At 50.9% G+C, this 15428-nt stretch overlaps 2 protein-coding genes across 4 annotated transcripts; both read left to right on the plus strand.

The window, feature by feature from the left end:
- The first annotated feature begins 236 nt into the window (after window positions 1-236).
- On the plus strand, window positions 237-7732 carry FMO1 (flavin containing dimethylaniline monoxygenase 1). Its single transcript, XM_069862405.1, has 9 exons — window positions 237-323; window positions 1716-1886; window positions 2076-2264; window positions 2349-2511; window positions 3220-3362; window positions 3708-3907; window positions 4418-4773; window positions 5413-5485; window positions 6726-7732. The coding sequence occupies exons 2-9, from the start codon at window positions 1761-1763 to the stop codon at window positions 7066-7068; spliced, it is 1593 nt and encodes a 530-aa protein (XP_069718506.1). The 5' UTR covers window positions 237-323; window positions 1716-1760; the 3' UTR covers window positions 7069-7732.
- A 353-nt stretch (window positions 7733-8085) lies between these two features.
- Window positions 8086-15246, plus strand: LOC138723421 (dimethylaniline monooxygenase [N-oxide-forming] 4-like). 3 transcript variants are annotated; one of them, XM_069862404.1, is made up of 9 exons: window positions 8086-8381; window positions 9531-9692; window positions 9979-10167; window positions 10541-10703; window positions 11107-11252; window positions 11613-11812; window positions 11997-12349; window positions 12655-12724; window positions 14488-15246. In XM_069862404.1, exons 2-9 carry the CDS (start codon window positions 9561-9563, stop codon window positions 14873-14875), a joined length of 1641 nt encoding a protein of 546 aa, XP_069718505.1. In that variant the 5' UTR covers window positions 8086-8381; window positions 9531-9560; the 3' UTR covers window positions 14876-15246. The 3 variants fall into 3 exon arrangements, 2 of the variants coding, with proteins under 2 accessions (XP_069718505.1, XP_069718504.1); XR_011337867.1 differs by lacking the exon at window positions 8086-8381 and adding an exon at window positions 8479-8635 and having other exon boundaries at window positions 12655-12869; window positions 14488-14611; XM_069862403.1 differs by lacking the exon at window positions 8086-8381 and adding an exon at window positions 8479-8635.
- Window positions 15247-15428: the final 182 nt, after the last annotated feature.

Here is a 15428-nt window from a genome sequence, read left to right on the forward strand (position 1 = left end):
CTTCAGGCCCCTTTTGGAAGGCAAGTGAAAACATCCCACAGCTGGAGCTGCCCCCGCACAAAGAAGTCCTCCTTTCATGACTGTGGAACAGAACAGGACAACTTCCATCTCTCCCACCCATTTGATTCCCCCTTTAGGAATCATCAGCAGGGCCGTCTGGCTCACCCTGCACCATGGCAGGGGAGTCCAGCCACTCCTGTTTGCAAACTCCAGTTGTGCAACTGCTGTGGGAGTGCCTGCATCTCGCCTATAAATCAGGAGCAATAAGTACTCTCCGCGCAGCAGCAGTGGTGAGACAGAGCTCAGGCAGTCAAGGCTGAGAGGTAAGTGTTCCCAACGGGCTGCAAAGCCTTTCCATCCCTCCCTGCCCCATACAAGCATGCCACAGCATTAGACTTCTGAGATTAGCTGTTACAAATATTGCAGGGGCACCATGGGAAGTGTGGCAGCAACAGGCACAGGGTAGCACAGACAGCGTTTCTTGGATGGTATTTCTAGCTTCTCTGCAAAAGGGTAGGGTATTAGATTAATATGTAACTGGGAGATGTTTGGCATAAGTTAACTGCCACCATGCAAAAAAGCCCCCACCTATACCAGCGAAAAAAAAAAGAGCAGCTTTTGCTAGTGCTTTCTTCGTTTAAAAAAATAAAAAGTCCAACCTTGTAAAGTGGAATATTCATTAGGTGCTGCCTTCCCACTAAAAATTGAAATTGCCCATGGTTAATTTGATGTTTTGCAGAAAAAGCTGACCCTGTTTTCGTACTGAATCCTTTTTTTTCTGGTGAATACATCATCCCGTGTGTCTGGTGGAAGCTGGAAGAGGCTCTCAGGCAGAGGAGCTGGTGTCTCCTGGCCATAGTGCAGTTGCAGTGCACTGGGTTAATAACTCAGCCAAGCAGGATGCTCCCTGTGGGTGCTGGGGTTAAACCAGAGCTTGGAACAGCTCTCCCAGGGCACCTGTGTGATGGCCTCTGCCCCAGCAATGTCCAGCCCGAGCTATGCCATGTGGCCATCACCCTTTGTTTCACTGCCCAGCATTATCAGGAAAGATTCTGGTCCTTAAAAGGCTGGACATTGACCCAGGGGCTGCTGCCCTGGGGTTGAGATTTTTGCAGCCCTGAAAACCTGTCTGTCCACCCCAGACCTCCCCAGCAAAGTAGCTTTGGGTGACAGACACAAAAGCATCCCTAAAGCCAAGGTGTGCTGCACCCACAGCTCCTCTGATGGCCTCAGTGGCCGTGCCAGAGCCTGCAGCATCTTCCATGGGGATGGGGGACAAGACCCAGCCAGAGAGGCAGGGACTGAATAGACCCCATGCATGTTTTCTTTTCTTTTCTAAGAAAGGCAGGGGCAGATTTCCAGAGATAAACCACAAATATTTGCAAAGCTGATAAGGAGGCATAGTTTAAACACAACTTTTAGATAAAAGGTGGCAGTGATTTGTGGCTTAACTTTCAAAGCAAGTTCCAGGGTAGCTGCAGGGTTTTGAAAGCAGCACGGCAAGCACACTTTAAAAGTGGATAGATTTAATTAAAAAAAAAAAAATTAAAGAAAAAGAACATTTAAAGGCATTTAATCTAGTTTGTGAATTAAGAGCCCAGAATTTTGGCAAAGAGAATGAAGATTTGAGGTGGCATGTAGAGAAATCCTGCGTGGAGGGTATGCCAGCAGCTGCTCCCTGAAAGGGTAGTGACCATCTGTGGGATTTCTCCCAGGTTGAGCCCTGTTGGCAGCCTAGGTTCCTGGTGGACACAGCAGGGATGAGAGTGGCGGTGGTAGGTGCAGGTGTCAGCGGGCTGACAGCCACCAAGTGCTGCCTAGATGAAGGGCTGGAGCCCACCTGCTTTGAGCAGAGCCAGGACATCGGGGGGCTCTGGCGCTACACGGTGAGTCGGCGGTGCCTGCCCTCCTTCCCATGGGAGCTGCAGCTTTGCAGGCTGGGGAGTGGGTTCAATTGGGTTCCAACAGGTGGGAAAGGTGTGCAAGAGCTTGCTGGGTGCTGACCTCTCCCAGGTGCACTCCCTGTGACCAGGAGAAGGGCAGCAGGGCTGATGCACCCTGGGTTGCTATGCCAGGAGCACATTGAGGCTGGCCGACCAAGCCTCTACCCATCGGTCATCAGCAACACCTCGAAGGAGATGTCAGCGTTCTCTGACTTCCCCTACCCCGAGGACTTTCCAGTGTTTCTGCCCAATGCTCGGCTCCTGGACTACCTCAGGCGCTATGCCAAGCACTTCAGCCTCCAGGAACACATCAGATTTGGGGTGAGTGATGGGTGCTCTGGCACCGCCCTGCTCCCCATGTGTGCTGAGCACTGGTGGTGATTCCACTTGGCTTCCATGTTTCAGACCACTGTCATCAGCATCCGGAAACACCCCGACTTTGCCACCACAGGCCAGTGGGATGTGGTCACAGAGGCAGATGGGAAGCAGACATCGCACATCTTTGATGCCATTATGGTTTGCAGTGGCAATTTCTCCGAGCCATCCCTCCCCCTGCACTGTTTTCCCGGTACAATATGTGACTGCCTGTGGTTACTTCCAGGGGCTGGGTAGAGAAGGGCTGGCAGTTCCTTGGGACAGTGCTTCCTTCCTTTCCTTGCTTCTGCTTTTCAAAACTCCTGGATGAACTGCAATACATCCTCATGCTTCAACAGCTTTGTCTTTGCAGGCACTGGCCCTTTTAGAGCAAACTTCCAAGGCAGGATGGTTTAGCCTCAGGGAAACTGTCTGTACTGTACACAAGATGGAACAAGATCCTCTCAGTGAAGTTACATCATGTTTGATAGGGCTGTTTCCATCACTGCTGTGATGGAATCCCCCCAGTGCTCCACATAGAGAGGGTTGCCTTGTCATCAGTGGTATTGAGTGCTTTCTGAAGCTGCTTGTAGGACAGGATAAGAGGCTTAGTGGCTTTTCTGAACCTTTGCATCCCCATCTTGTAAGAGCTGAATCCTGAGACTGCACCACCACAGGTCTTGCACATAACCATCTTCCATGTCCCACTCAGCACAAGTGTCCCTGTTCACTGCTGCACAGGGATGGGCAAGATCCCATTTTGGAGAGGAAGCACCAGTTCTGCGCAAGGGATAGAGGGCTGGACCTTCCTAAGTGCCCGCTGGCCAGTGATTGCCCTTCCTTGCTCTTGCTATCTGGATTGCTTCCCAATAAAACCCATGAATGCTCAAGGAAGGAAACGCTTTGTTTCTTTCTCCCCAAGGCATCGAGCTCTTCCAAGGCCAGTACTTTCACAGCCGGCAGTACAAGCATCCCGATGTGTTTCATGGGAAGAGGGTCCTCGTGGTTGGCATGGGCAATTCAGGAGTGGACATTGCGGTGGAGGCCAGCCGTGTAGCTGCGAAGGTACCACCACCCAGCCACTCCAGGGGTGCAGGGAGGGTGGTGCTCCAGCATGGCAATAGCTCAGTTTGCCATCACTGCAGGGACAGCAAATTGGGTTTATCCTGCATGGTGTCCAAATAGTATTTCTGAACCTGTTTTTCTTGGTCAAAAACCTATGCTGTAAGCAAGCTGCTTGTTTTCTTCTCACCTGTTTCGCCTCAGTCTCCAGACACCAGAAGTACTTAAAGATGCTGTTGCCGCTCTTTCATTGTATAGCTATCTGTGCTGTGCCCCTCTGGGGTTACTATAGAAAGGCGAAGCAGTAAATTCATCACCCAAAATCATTGATTCTCCACACTCTCCCAGGTGACAATTAGCACTGGCCGAGGTGCCTGGCTGCTCAGCCGCGTGTTCGACCATGGCTACCCATGGGACATGGTTTTCAACACTCGTCTTATGAACCTGATTAGAAACAACCTCCCTGGAATCCTTTCACGGAGTTTTATTAACTACAAGGTGAACCAGAGGTTCAATCATGAAAACTATGGCCTTCAACCAGAGAACAGGTACTTCCTGGTGGGGCTTGTGCTGTGGGAAGAGAGGAGATCTCCAGCAATTTACATCAACCAGTGCAGTATCCAACTCCCAGAATAGGGTAACCTGCAGTGGGGAGTTTGTAGCCCAGCAGGAGAAGATAAGCTGTAGTGCCCTTATGTGGTGCAAGACAGAGCACACTGAAAAAGCCCAGGAAGGACCAGGAGGAGTTGTTCTCATGAGACTCCCTGGGAAAAGAGGAGGAGGAAAGCTTAAAGCATGGATCAGCTCTGAAAAGAGACGGTTTAAAGAGTAGTTGAGTGAACAAAGCAAGGAGACAGCAGATGTCCACGAGTCACTCAGGCTGCGGGACAGGGTGACATTTGTACAAGGGTGAAAAATGTCATTGTTTGGAGAGAGGGAAGGCAGGGTTGTCCGCTCAGAGCAAATGACACCAGGGAGTTGTGTGGCTGGAGTGCCCAGGGGGAGGAGCAGGACACTTGGCAGGTCTCCAATGCTCAGAGACTCTCGGCTCTCCACAGCTGCCGGGTGCGCGAGCCCGTACTGAACGATGACCTTCCAAGCTACATCCTGACAGGGAGGATCACCATCAAACCAGGCGTGAAGGAGTTCAAGGTCAACTCAGTTGTTTTTCATAACTGCCCTGAAGAGGAGCCCATTGATATCGTTGTCTTCTGCACAGGCTACAAAGTTTCTTTCCCATTCCTAGAAGAAGAAGTCGTCAAGGTGGAAAACAAGCATGCATCCCTCTACGAATATGTGTTTCCAACCCACCTGCACAGGCCCACCCTGGCCATCCTTGGGCTGATCAAGCCACTTGGAGGCATCATGCCTGTGACAGAGATACAAGCGCGCTGGGTGACCCGTGTCTTTAAAGGTAGGAGAGTTAACGTGAGCTCCCCTGTGTATCAAAATGCAGTTTTGACTGAACAAGTCTGGTCCCATCTATGCACCAAGTGGCATTTCTGTCCCTGAAGACCTCAGAGTTAAGCAGCTCACTTTGAAGTGGACAAGGGAGCATTTCTAGGGCTCAGGCTTCCCAAGTTATTCCACTTCAGTTGAGTTATAGCAACATGAGTGCATGCTAGCTCCAAGCTACATGCAAGTTCATGATATCTACCTTAAATCCCTTTTTTTTTTTTTGCCCACTAAGCTGATGTTTTTAAGCTAATGTTTTGTGTCCTGCCTGCTTTAAGCCAAGAGCGTGTGCTCCATTTCTTACTGTGACTCAGCTGATGTGTGGTCCTGTGTCTGAGCCTACAACCCATGATCTAAACCAGGTTGTTCTAGATAGTACTTTCTCTCTAAAGTAAGCACAAATCTGTAAGAGCAGGAAAAAGTACGGGTGAATTTGTATCACTGCAGAAGGCTGGTCTCTGGCAGAATTGCCACTGCCAAGCTGAATCTGAGCAAGGAGGCTTTCCTGTCCTCCCAGGGAAGGACTTGCACCACTGAATGAGTTTACAGGTTCCTGCCAAGAGTTAAACTGCAGAACACTTTCCTCTTTTTCTTCTAGGCTTATGTCAGCTACCCCCTCAGTCTGTCATGGAGAAGGAAGTATATGAGAAGAGCAAAAACCAAGTGAAATGGTAAGCTATTCCCCAGAGCCCTAAGGGTTCCTCAGTGGATTGAGAAGCCTCTGGAGTTTGTGGGGCAGCAACATGTAGGCTCACACTCTGCGGCTCCTCCCTGATAGTAGAGGTGAGGTGGAGATGCCCAGATCAGACAACCTTTTATTCACTTGAACTGAGCCAACATAACCGTTGATTTGACACTGACATTTTGCATGTTGATGATGAGCAGAAATTCATTCAGGGTGGTTGAGACTAAACCTTGCTTGAGAGTTGGGGTAGTGTGGCCAAGGTCCCCTGGTAACTCTGGGTACCCTGATGGTACTAAATGCTAATGTTAATTAGCATTAATTAATGCTAATTAGCTAACACTAATTAGCTAACACTAATATCTCAATGGTACTAATGCTGGGTAACCTGATGGTACTAATTCAGCAAGGAAATAAAATAAGCCAAGCTGAGGAGCACATAAAACTGTTTCACCTCTCGGCATGGTGATCTGTCTCACTGTGAATAGGTGTCTAAACTCAGCAGAATGTAGTTCATGGGCAGGCAAAATGCCAAAGTAAAGGCTAAGACATATTAGGAATTGAATGAAATAAGAATAGGAAACCAGGTGCTATACTAATACATGGTTCAACAACTATAGGAGAAAATCTATAGAAGAATGAAATGCAAAATTGCACAGAACTACTGCTGTACAGTACAAGGCTAAACACACATGACTTTTTTCCATCCACTGAAGGTGGGACGTGAAGCTCTGAATCTTGCAGAGGAGGTGAACTGGAAGCCATTACCCAATACACCACACATTTTTCCAGTTCTTGGCAGAAATGAATATGAGGAAAAGTGAAGGGTGCCACCTTCTTCACGATACACATTACTCCTCTGCAGAGCAAAGGGAAAACAACTTCAAAAAAAAAACCCAACTGGTCTGACAACGTGTTTTAGAAAAGGTCCACCAAGGTGAAGCGGGGGGAGCAGGTATAACGTGTGGGTGATGAAGTGAAAGACCAGCTGAAGTGCATGCAAAAGGTGTGTACCAGACCTAGCACCACTTTACACATGCTGTGTCACGGACAAGATTTGGGCCCACAGAGACAGGTTCCCTCTGCATGTACACCCAGTCCTTTCTTAAGATGAACCCAGTTGCCTCCAGATGCAATAACAACGGGGGATGCAGAATATCAGACCTCTAGTTTCTCTCAGACCTGTTGACACCAATCCCTTCTCCTTTTTTCTTCTCTAATACATTAAGGTTTGGTCTGACCTATGATGAAGTCCTCAAAATCGATTGGCTGGTCTACATGGACAAGATCGCCTCCTTCATTGGTGCCAAGCCCAGTATGCTGAGCCTGCTCCTGAAGGACCCCCAGCTGGCCCTCACCGTTTTCTTTGGCCCCTGCAGCCCCTACCAGTACCGGCTGCAGGGCCCTGGATGCTGGGAGGGGGCATGCCAGGCCATCCTCACCCAGTGGGACCGGACTCTGAAGCCCACTAGAACACGAGTCCCTGCCAGATCCTCCAGCCTCTGCCCTTCTCTCCTGACTATGATGGGGTTCCTCCTGCTCCTAGCTGCCCTGTTTTTTGGTTTCCAGTAGAATACAGAGCCTGGTTGGGTTTTTTTTTTCCTTGTCTTTGGGTGCCACAGGGTACCACAGTGAAAGGAATTTTTTCAGATCACAAGAAATTTAAAGTTTTACCCAGCCACACAAACATCTCGTTGCTCCAGCTCACCCCAGCTTTGCAGACCTAATTAGCCAAAGATGCCAGCCTCCCCCCAGCATTTATTGCCCCTCTGCTGCTCTTCTGCCTGCTGCTGTGAGCAGAGCAGGGCTGTGCGGCACAACTGGGTAACATGGCCATGGCCAGACCACACCGGCTAGGAGAAGCAGGGACAAGACCAGGAAAAATAGCTTTGGGTGTCACAGCCAGAAAGAAGCATGTTGTCTGGCCCTGTCCCGAATTAGACAGGATCTAGGGTCTTTAGTCCAGCAAGAGGTTGTCTAGGCTGAGTAATACAGGTCAGGCTGTCCCTTCTTCCAGTCTTAAATCCTGTGACACAAAAATCCCAGTCTGGGTTGGATTGGTGCATTTTTCCAGCAGTAGAGCCCTGGCTGCGGGGGTTTGTTCCCTCCGAGACTGGTGCTGGTACCCTGTGGGGCTGAGCACTCGCAACACCCCTTCCCTGCACACACACACACACACACACCACGATCCTGGGGCTTTGTTTTATGTGTAGAGAGACTTTCAGTTAATAAAATTTCCTTGGCTGTGGCAGGAGCATGCTGCAGGCCACCGTCTTGTTGTCCCGCTGTGTGCACGGAAAGAGCTGGCAGGGGTTATGCCTGGGCTGGGGCCGAGTCAGGAGATGCTGTGGGCAACCCACAAACCTGGGGCTGCAGGGACTTTCACTGACCACCAAAAATTAGGCTATGCTGTGCACCATGATCCCCATCCATGCTGTCTGCTGGCATGTGGGCAAAGGGACCGCGCTTTACTGACTTCCCTGGGATGCCAAGCAAGTGCCTACCCAGCACAGGCAGCGCACAGGGGGATGGATCAGGACAACCCAACCTAGTTATTCTGTGATTCTATGATTCTATGATTCTAACCCCAAGCTGCTGCCAGGGATGGGGCAGCGCTGAGCTGCAGTGTGGGAGTCCTTGTAAGAACAGACGCCCTGGGATTACAGTTTGGATTTCCACCGACACCTCTGCAGGGAAGTTGAGAAATTTCTGCTGGTGCATTTAAACAGAGCAGTACTGGGAAGCTTGGGTGTAAAGGTCAGTAGTGCAAGGGCCGTGGTGAGCTGCCTGGACTTCAGCCTCTCCTTTAAATCTGCGTCTAGAGAAACTTGAAGTAAAGTTCAGCCGAAGCCCAAGCAGCAAAGGCACAGTGTTGCCTCACCAAGGTTTGTTCCTTGCTTCTATCCGTCTGGGTTTTGCAGGCTTTAAAAGCAGGCAGCTGGGTCTCCAGGGGTTTGGCGTTCACTACTGGCTTCGCCTCACTGCTGGTGTGGGGAGAGGGGGCGTCACTGGGACCCTCCGGAGCAAAGGCATCCATAGGCAGCACTGGTAAAGAGGGGTGGCTTCAGCACCCTGGGCATGTTGCTGCCCTTTCCCAAAGCCACGGAAGGCTCCGGAAAAAGGAAGCAAGCAAGTGTCGGTATGTCCTGCCCTGATCTTGTCCTGTCCTGAGAACCTCAGGCTGGGAGCAACTGGCTTCTGGGGGTGGAAGGTGGGGAAGGGAGTGTGAACTGCATCCCCCTTGCTTTTCCCTGTATTTCTGCATCTTCCTCCAGCTCCCGTTCAAGTTAACTTGCTCTTTTGACACAAAAGCTGTAAATGACTCTTCCTTCAGGCTTTGCAGCAGGAGTTGTTTGTTATCTAATCTAAGTTCATACGGGTTCATTCTTTTCCCTAGTTTCTTTGCTTTCCAGTCAAACTCGGTGCAGGTCAGTTTGCACACGCCAAGCTTTGAGTTTCTCCCATCAATAACCTGCATTTCCTGGGTTTCTTAGCTTTTGTATTTTCTGTAATCCCAGCTGCCCTTCCACAGTGCTGTCTAATTCATGAATCGCAGTGCTGGGCTCCTGCTCAGCCAGGCATCCCTTTTTTTAAAAACAGAAAAAAACTTTCTGTTTTCAAGAGAATGCTGTTTAATGAGAAACTAAAAAGGAAAGCGTGAAAACAAGCCAGCTTAGCTGAAATGCTTTCTTGAAAAGGTTTCAGGTGGATGCCTTTGTGCAGGCAGAAGCAGACAGCTGCGAACTGCCTTTGCACTCCCTTGTTTGGGCCAGGAAAGAGAAAACATAGAAGCAGCAGTCCAGCAAGGATTAAAAGTGCCTCCTTTCCCCCACCCCTGCAAGCGGGGAATCACTGGGCCCCCAGTGGGTAATGAGCAGCATCCACCTTCAGTGCTTAAATCAGAAGCTGGCAATGACTTTCTCCAAGGACTGTTCTCCACGGACACCTACAACCAGAGAAGACAAGCAGTGTTTTCCTAGGGATGGGAGGAAGGGACTGGTGTTTTGGTAACCACTGGGCTGTTTGATTTCCAGTTCCTTGGCCAACGCCTGCTGCAGGACGGCATGGTGCAGCGTGTGGCCATCATTGGGGCTGGGGCCAGCGGGTTGGCCTCCATCAAGTGCTGCCTAGACGAGGGGCTGGAGCCCACCTGCTTCGAGAAGAGCGAGGACATCGGGGGGGTCTGGCGCTACACGGTCAGTGAGCTCTGCCTGCGTGGGGAGGATTGGCCCTGGGTTTGTCCCCTCTTCCAGATGCTCTGTGCCTACCGCAAAGACGAAAGTGTGACAATGCTCCCTGCCCCAGGCACTGGGCTCCCACCACCTCTGGGGTGGAGGTGGAGGGAGCAGAAGTCATGGCCACTGGGAGCTAGTCCTGGTTTATTTCTTCTATCTGAATAAAAGGAGGAAAAATTCCCAAATACTTTGAGGGGAGCAAGTCCTTCCCCGCACACCTGTAAACAGCATCGCTGATTTCACACAGGACTCCACGGACAGTGGGAGGGTCAGTGTGTACCGTTCGGTTATCACCAACACCTCCAAGGAGATGTCCTGCTTCAGTGACTTCCCCTGCCCAGAGGATTTTCCCAGTTACCTACCCCACAGTCTTCTCCTGGAGTACTTTCGGATGTATGCCAAGAATTTTGATCTCCTGCAGCACATACGCTTCAAGGTGAGCAGGGACCCCAAATGCAACAGGGAGAAGGGCCAGTTGTGACTGCAGATACCAGGGCATCATCTGGGTGGGGCAGGACAATGCTGGGTGTGATCCAGCAAGGATCACATGCCTTTCAATGTCCTGAACACAGCCTTTTTGGCTCCATATTGTAAATTGTGCTACTCAAATGTGGGCTGCCTGGTGCACCCAGTGATTGCCAGTGCAATCACCAGAGGAAAGGTGCAGGGTGAGATTTAACAGCTTCAGAGTTGACATGCTGCTCTCCAGGGACCTAGCCTGCCCCCAGCAGTCCCAGCCCTTAGCAGGCAGGTACTCTCCAAAATGGGACATAGTCCCTGACTGCTGTTTTGTTGGGCTTTGGTGCAAGACGACAGCTCTCAGCGTGATGAAGCGCCCAGATTTCACCACCTCAGGCCAGTGGGAGGTGGTCACTGAGACTGATGGTGTCCAGGAGTCGCACATCTTCGATGCCATCATGGTTTGCACTGGCCATTACCAGGAGCCCTACTTACCATTGGCTTCTTTCCCAGGTAAGCCGTGCTTTGGCACGGGTGGTGGGGTGGCCTGGGGCTTCCCCTCAGGGTTTCACCCAGCACCCATGGGTCTCTTGGCTGCAATTTCCTCTACGAGCCTGCCTGCTCCATGTAGCCCCCATACTGGGGCAGGTGAGACCTTCACCCCATGGGAATGGCAGGAAGCGCTCCCAGGAATGGGAAAAATGCCTCATAAATATGCAGCCAGGCTCCTGCATAAGAATTTGCGAAGTAAGACCAAGCCAAGGAGGTGCAGCAGGGTGGCATCACCCAAGAAGCCAATACCTCCATGGGATTCTCAGCAGCAAGCAGAGGTGGGAGCTGGAGGGTCAGAGTTTGTATGGTCATGAGACTGGGGCAAGATGCTGTTAGTAGGAGTTGCTCCCTGCTCTCTGCCTAGGTATTGACACTCTCTTCAAAGGCCAGTACCTCCACAGCCTGGGATACAAAGATGTAGACGCTTTCCGGGGAAAGCGGGTCCTCGTGGTTGGCATCGGCAACACCGGTGGCGATCTCTCCGTGGAACTGAGCCATGTGGCTGCAAAGGTATGGCTCCGTGGTGGTGCCCAGCCCAGCCAGGGGCCACAAGAGCCAGTGGCCTGCGACATGCACAGAAAGCTTTGCCTACTGTGTTTCTCAGTAAATAGACCTTTATATTAGGGGTAGTTGAAGAAGCTCTGCAATTCCTCGAGGGTTTGGGCCACCTGAAGAGCAAAGTGGCTGTTCAGCAGTGGTGGGATCTTTGCAGAAGCAAACCATGAACTGTTTGGTGTATCTGGATACTAGCTCTTTCCCTTGGTGTAACCCTCTCAGCACCCAAGCACAGGAGGTAGCATTTGCCATTTGGGGCAAAAATTGGCAATGAGATGTCTGGGCAGAAGGATTGAGACCTGCCTTCCCCCCTAGGTGTTCCTCAGCACCAGGAGCAGCACGTGGGTGATCAGTCGAGTCTCAGATCATGGCTTCCCCTGTGACATGGTCAACACCACCCGCTTCAACCACTTTCTCACTTGGCTTCTCCCATCAGCCCTTACCAACAGGATCAGGTTTCGGAAGTTCAATTCATGGTTTAACCATGCGAACTATGGCTTGGCTTCCACAAAAAGGTGGTTTTTTTCTGACTGTTTTGTTGGTTGGTCAAGGGGTTTTAATGGCATTAAATCTTTAATTTTTAATCTCAGGGGATATTTGTGGAATAGCAAACCATTGGAAGGGAACTCTGGCCTCGAAAGATGTTTTGGGTCCTTCACAGATGCTAACATTGCTGTCCTCTTCTTTTCCACTTGCAAGCTCCAACTTTAAGATAATTGTTAACGAAGAGCTGCCTTTTTGCCTCCTCTCTGGGACTGTCATCTTGAAACCAAAAGTGAAGGAGTTCACTGAAAACTCTGCTCTTTTTGAAGATGGGACAGCTGAAGAAAACATTGATGTGGTGCTCTTTGCCACGGGATACAACTTCTCTTTTCCCTTCCTTGATGAGTCTGTTCGGAGTCTCATCGACGATAACCGTTCCCTCTATAAGCGCATCTTCCTTCCCCAACTGGAAAAGCCAACGCTGGCCATCATTGGCTTAGTCCAGCTGACTGGCTCTGTGATGGTGGGATCAGAAATGCAGGCTCGCTGGGTGACAGGGATCTTTGCAGGTGGGAGATGGGATGCAGGGATGAGGGATCTGCTGGGGTGGGAGGTTTGGGGCAGCCTGACATGCTGTCCACAGAGCCTCAGGCATATTTTGGCTCCTATCACAGTGGCCATGGTGGCCATGGGCATCAATAGCACTGTAGCCATTGCCTCAACAGCGGCATCCCCATGTCCCTGCTGCTCCACACATGCTGTTGTAACCAGCAAGCACAAATGCTCTCAATAAAGGGGCTGGGAGTATGGGAAGGGGGTGAACTTTTCATCTTCAGGTGTTTTTTCAGATCTCCTGTTTTTCTGTTCTTCTCAGGCTGGAACAAGCTCCCTCCCGCCAGCAAGATGATGGCTGATGTTTTGAAGGAGAAGCCACCAGTCAGTAGGTGTGTGATACACTTCAAGCACAACAGGTGCTGTGTGCCAAGATAACCCCAGGAAAAGGGGGTCCTTACAGCAGTTGTGCAAGGGACCCTACTAGGATATCTAACTCTTTATGGATGAATTTATTCCCTTACCACCCATAGTGAGGTGATGCTGTTGTGGCTCCTTTATGGAGAACAGAGAAAGACACTGAGTTATAATGTTCTGGAGCAGCTTACAGCAAGACCCAGAACCTGCAGTTCCTCTCTGCCAGGCATCTAAAACCATGCCCTCATTCACAGCATCTCAGGATGGAGGTTTGGTTTCCTCCAAACTAAGGGTGCCATCTCGTGGCTTCTCCCTCCCAAATCATAGAATCTTAGAATCACCAGGTTGGAGAAAACCTCTTGAATCATTGAGTCCAACCATTCCTATCTGCCACTAAACCATGTCCCTGAGCACCTCATCTGCCCGTCTTTTAAATACCTCCAGGGATGGTGACTCAGCCACCTCCCTGGGCAGCCAGTGCCCAATGACCCTTCCTGTGAAAAATTTCTTTCTGATATTTAGTCTGAACCTCCCCTGGCGCAGTTTGAGGCCATTCTCCCTTGTCCTGTCCCCTGTCACTTGGGAGAAGAGCCCAGCCCCCTCCTCTCTACAACCTCCTCTCAGGCAGTTATAGAGAGCAGTAAAGTCACCCCTCAGCATCGTCTTCTCAAGGTTATACAACCACAGCTCCCTTTGCCATTCCTCATAAGGCTTGTTCTCCAACCCCTTCACCATCCTCGTTTCTCTTCTCTGAACATGCTCCAGGCAGTGAGGAGTGCTGGGGTCATGGCCGGGGCCCATCCTGAAAGCCCACTGGAGCTGGGGATGCAGGTGGAAGGGGTGGGGTGGAGGCAGTTTTTGAGGATTATATAAGCCTGGAACTTGTCCATCGTCTATGTGGGAGCTGATGTCCTGCCTTGTTGGCACTGCAGTTCTACAGGAGGTTGAGATGTGTCTTCAAGACTGTGGGACAGGTGAGGTGATAGCAGATGTGCTGCTTGCAACAGCTTTTGGGAGCAAGGAGGGGGACCTCAGGGCTGGCAAGGGGCAGGTTGGGGTAGGTCTGCCAGCCAGGCAGGGCTGGTTCATAGGACATGGATGAAAATCTGGGACAAAAGAGAGCCACAGAGGTTGTCACCAGAAGCCCTGGCTATTGCAGGCTTGCACACTGTCCTCACAAATCCTGTTACACAGAAACATGAGAGTCTAAGGTGAAATGGAGACAAACTCAAGGTAGTCCCAAATTCACAGAAGCAGAATCAGCTCACATCCTCCCTCCTGCAAGGGAGGTGAGGCCTCAAGCATAAAAATCCTGGAAGTCCCTCCCAGCACTGGAAGATTTCTGCATCTCCCAGTTTTTCCCAGTCCCCTTGGCAGTCTTATCTGTGAATGTCTACTCCTCTTCCTCTCAAAATCAGTCAAAAACTCTGAACCTCAGTGAAGGACGTAGTGTGGATATTTGTGGTATTCCAGTGATTGCTGGATTATGGTAGAATGGTTTTTGAGGGTTTGTGGAGACAAAACAAGCTTTTGCCTATTCCCTGCCCCAGGTTATTGCTGGGGACCAAGCCAAAGGCGCTCATTGGGTGTCTTTAGGTGTATTTGGGGCTGAGGAAACTCGGTCCCAGAGGCTGGGGCTCAGCCCAGGTTTGAGCCCAGAGTTTTTGACTTTCTTTGGAGCTAGGAAACAAGATGTGATGATGCTATTTGATTTTGTTTCTTTTATGCCCTCCTCAAGGAATCCATCCAAGAGGGAGAACTTGAAGATGAGTTTTATCGGCTACACTGACGAAATTGCATCATGTGCTGGGGTAAAGCCCAGCGTGCTGAAGCTGCTCCTCACAGACCCCCGTCTGGCCCTGGCCATCTTCTTTGGTCCCTGCACTCCCTATCAGTACCGACTGGTGGGACAGGGAAAGTGGAGTGGGGCCAGAGAAGCCATCCTGACTCAGTGGCAGCGGACACTGAAGCCCTTGAGAACTCGGGTGGTGGATGACTCCTCCCTCGCCTCCAGCAGCCGGCGCTGGATGTGCCTCCTGACACTGTCAGCAGCTCTCATGGCAGGTTTCCTCCTTTCTAAATACCCCCGACCAGGCTGGATCCCCTGGGTAGGTCCCCAGCTGTAGAAGAAACCTTGTGGGGCGCATTCCCAGGCAAGCTGGGAATGGTGTGGAGCTGTGCTGCTGCTGGGTAGTGTCAGCAGGGCTGGAGCTGGTCCAGTGCTGGCAGGAGTCACCGGCACTGCCTGGTGTCTGGCCTCCTCCCACCAACGTTTTACTGCATGGAGCATTGACCCCAAATGGGCTGTGCCCCCACTGCGCCAGCACCAGAGTGGATCTTCAAAGGGCTTTTGGGAAGAGCCCTTTTGGGACAGGCTGGTGTGCAGGGGGGCAGCCTTTCTCCCTGGCTAGCCAGAGCTTCCTCCATCAAATTACCTGTACCAATCTTTGTGTTTGTATGGTAACTTTTGGGATATGAAATAGGGAACCAGAAATAAACCCCATGGTTTTCTCAGATGGATTTTTTAATGGTTTGTTATCAAGTATCAGGGGAGTCAAGTGGACCCAGTACCCCACATTGTGGCAGAGAGGAAGAGCCCTTTCCTAAGAAGTAACACCCTCAGTGACAAATAGCAGTGGGTGAGCACCCCTGACATTGCCTGCACAGCCTCAGGCTTGC

Source organism: Phaenicophaeus curvirostris, chromosome 8 (genome assembly GCF_032191515.1).
Source record: "Phaenicophaeus curvirostris isolate KB17595 chromosome 8, BPBGC_Pcur_1.0, whole genome shotgun sequence".
Taxonomy (NCBI): domain Eukaryota; kingdom Metazoa; phylum Chordata; class Aves; order Cuculiformes; family Cuculidae; genus Phaenicophaeus; species Phaenicophaeus curvirostris.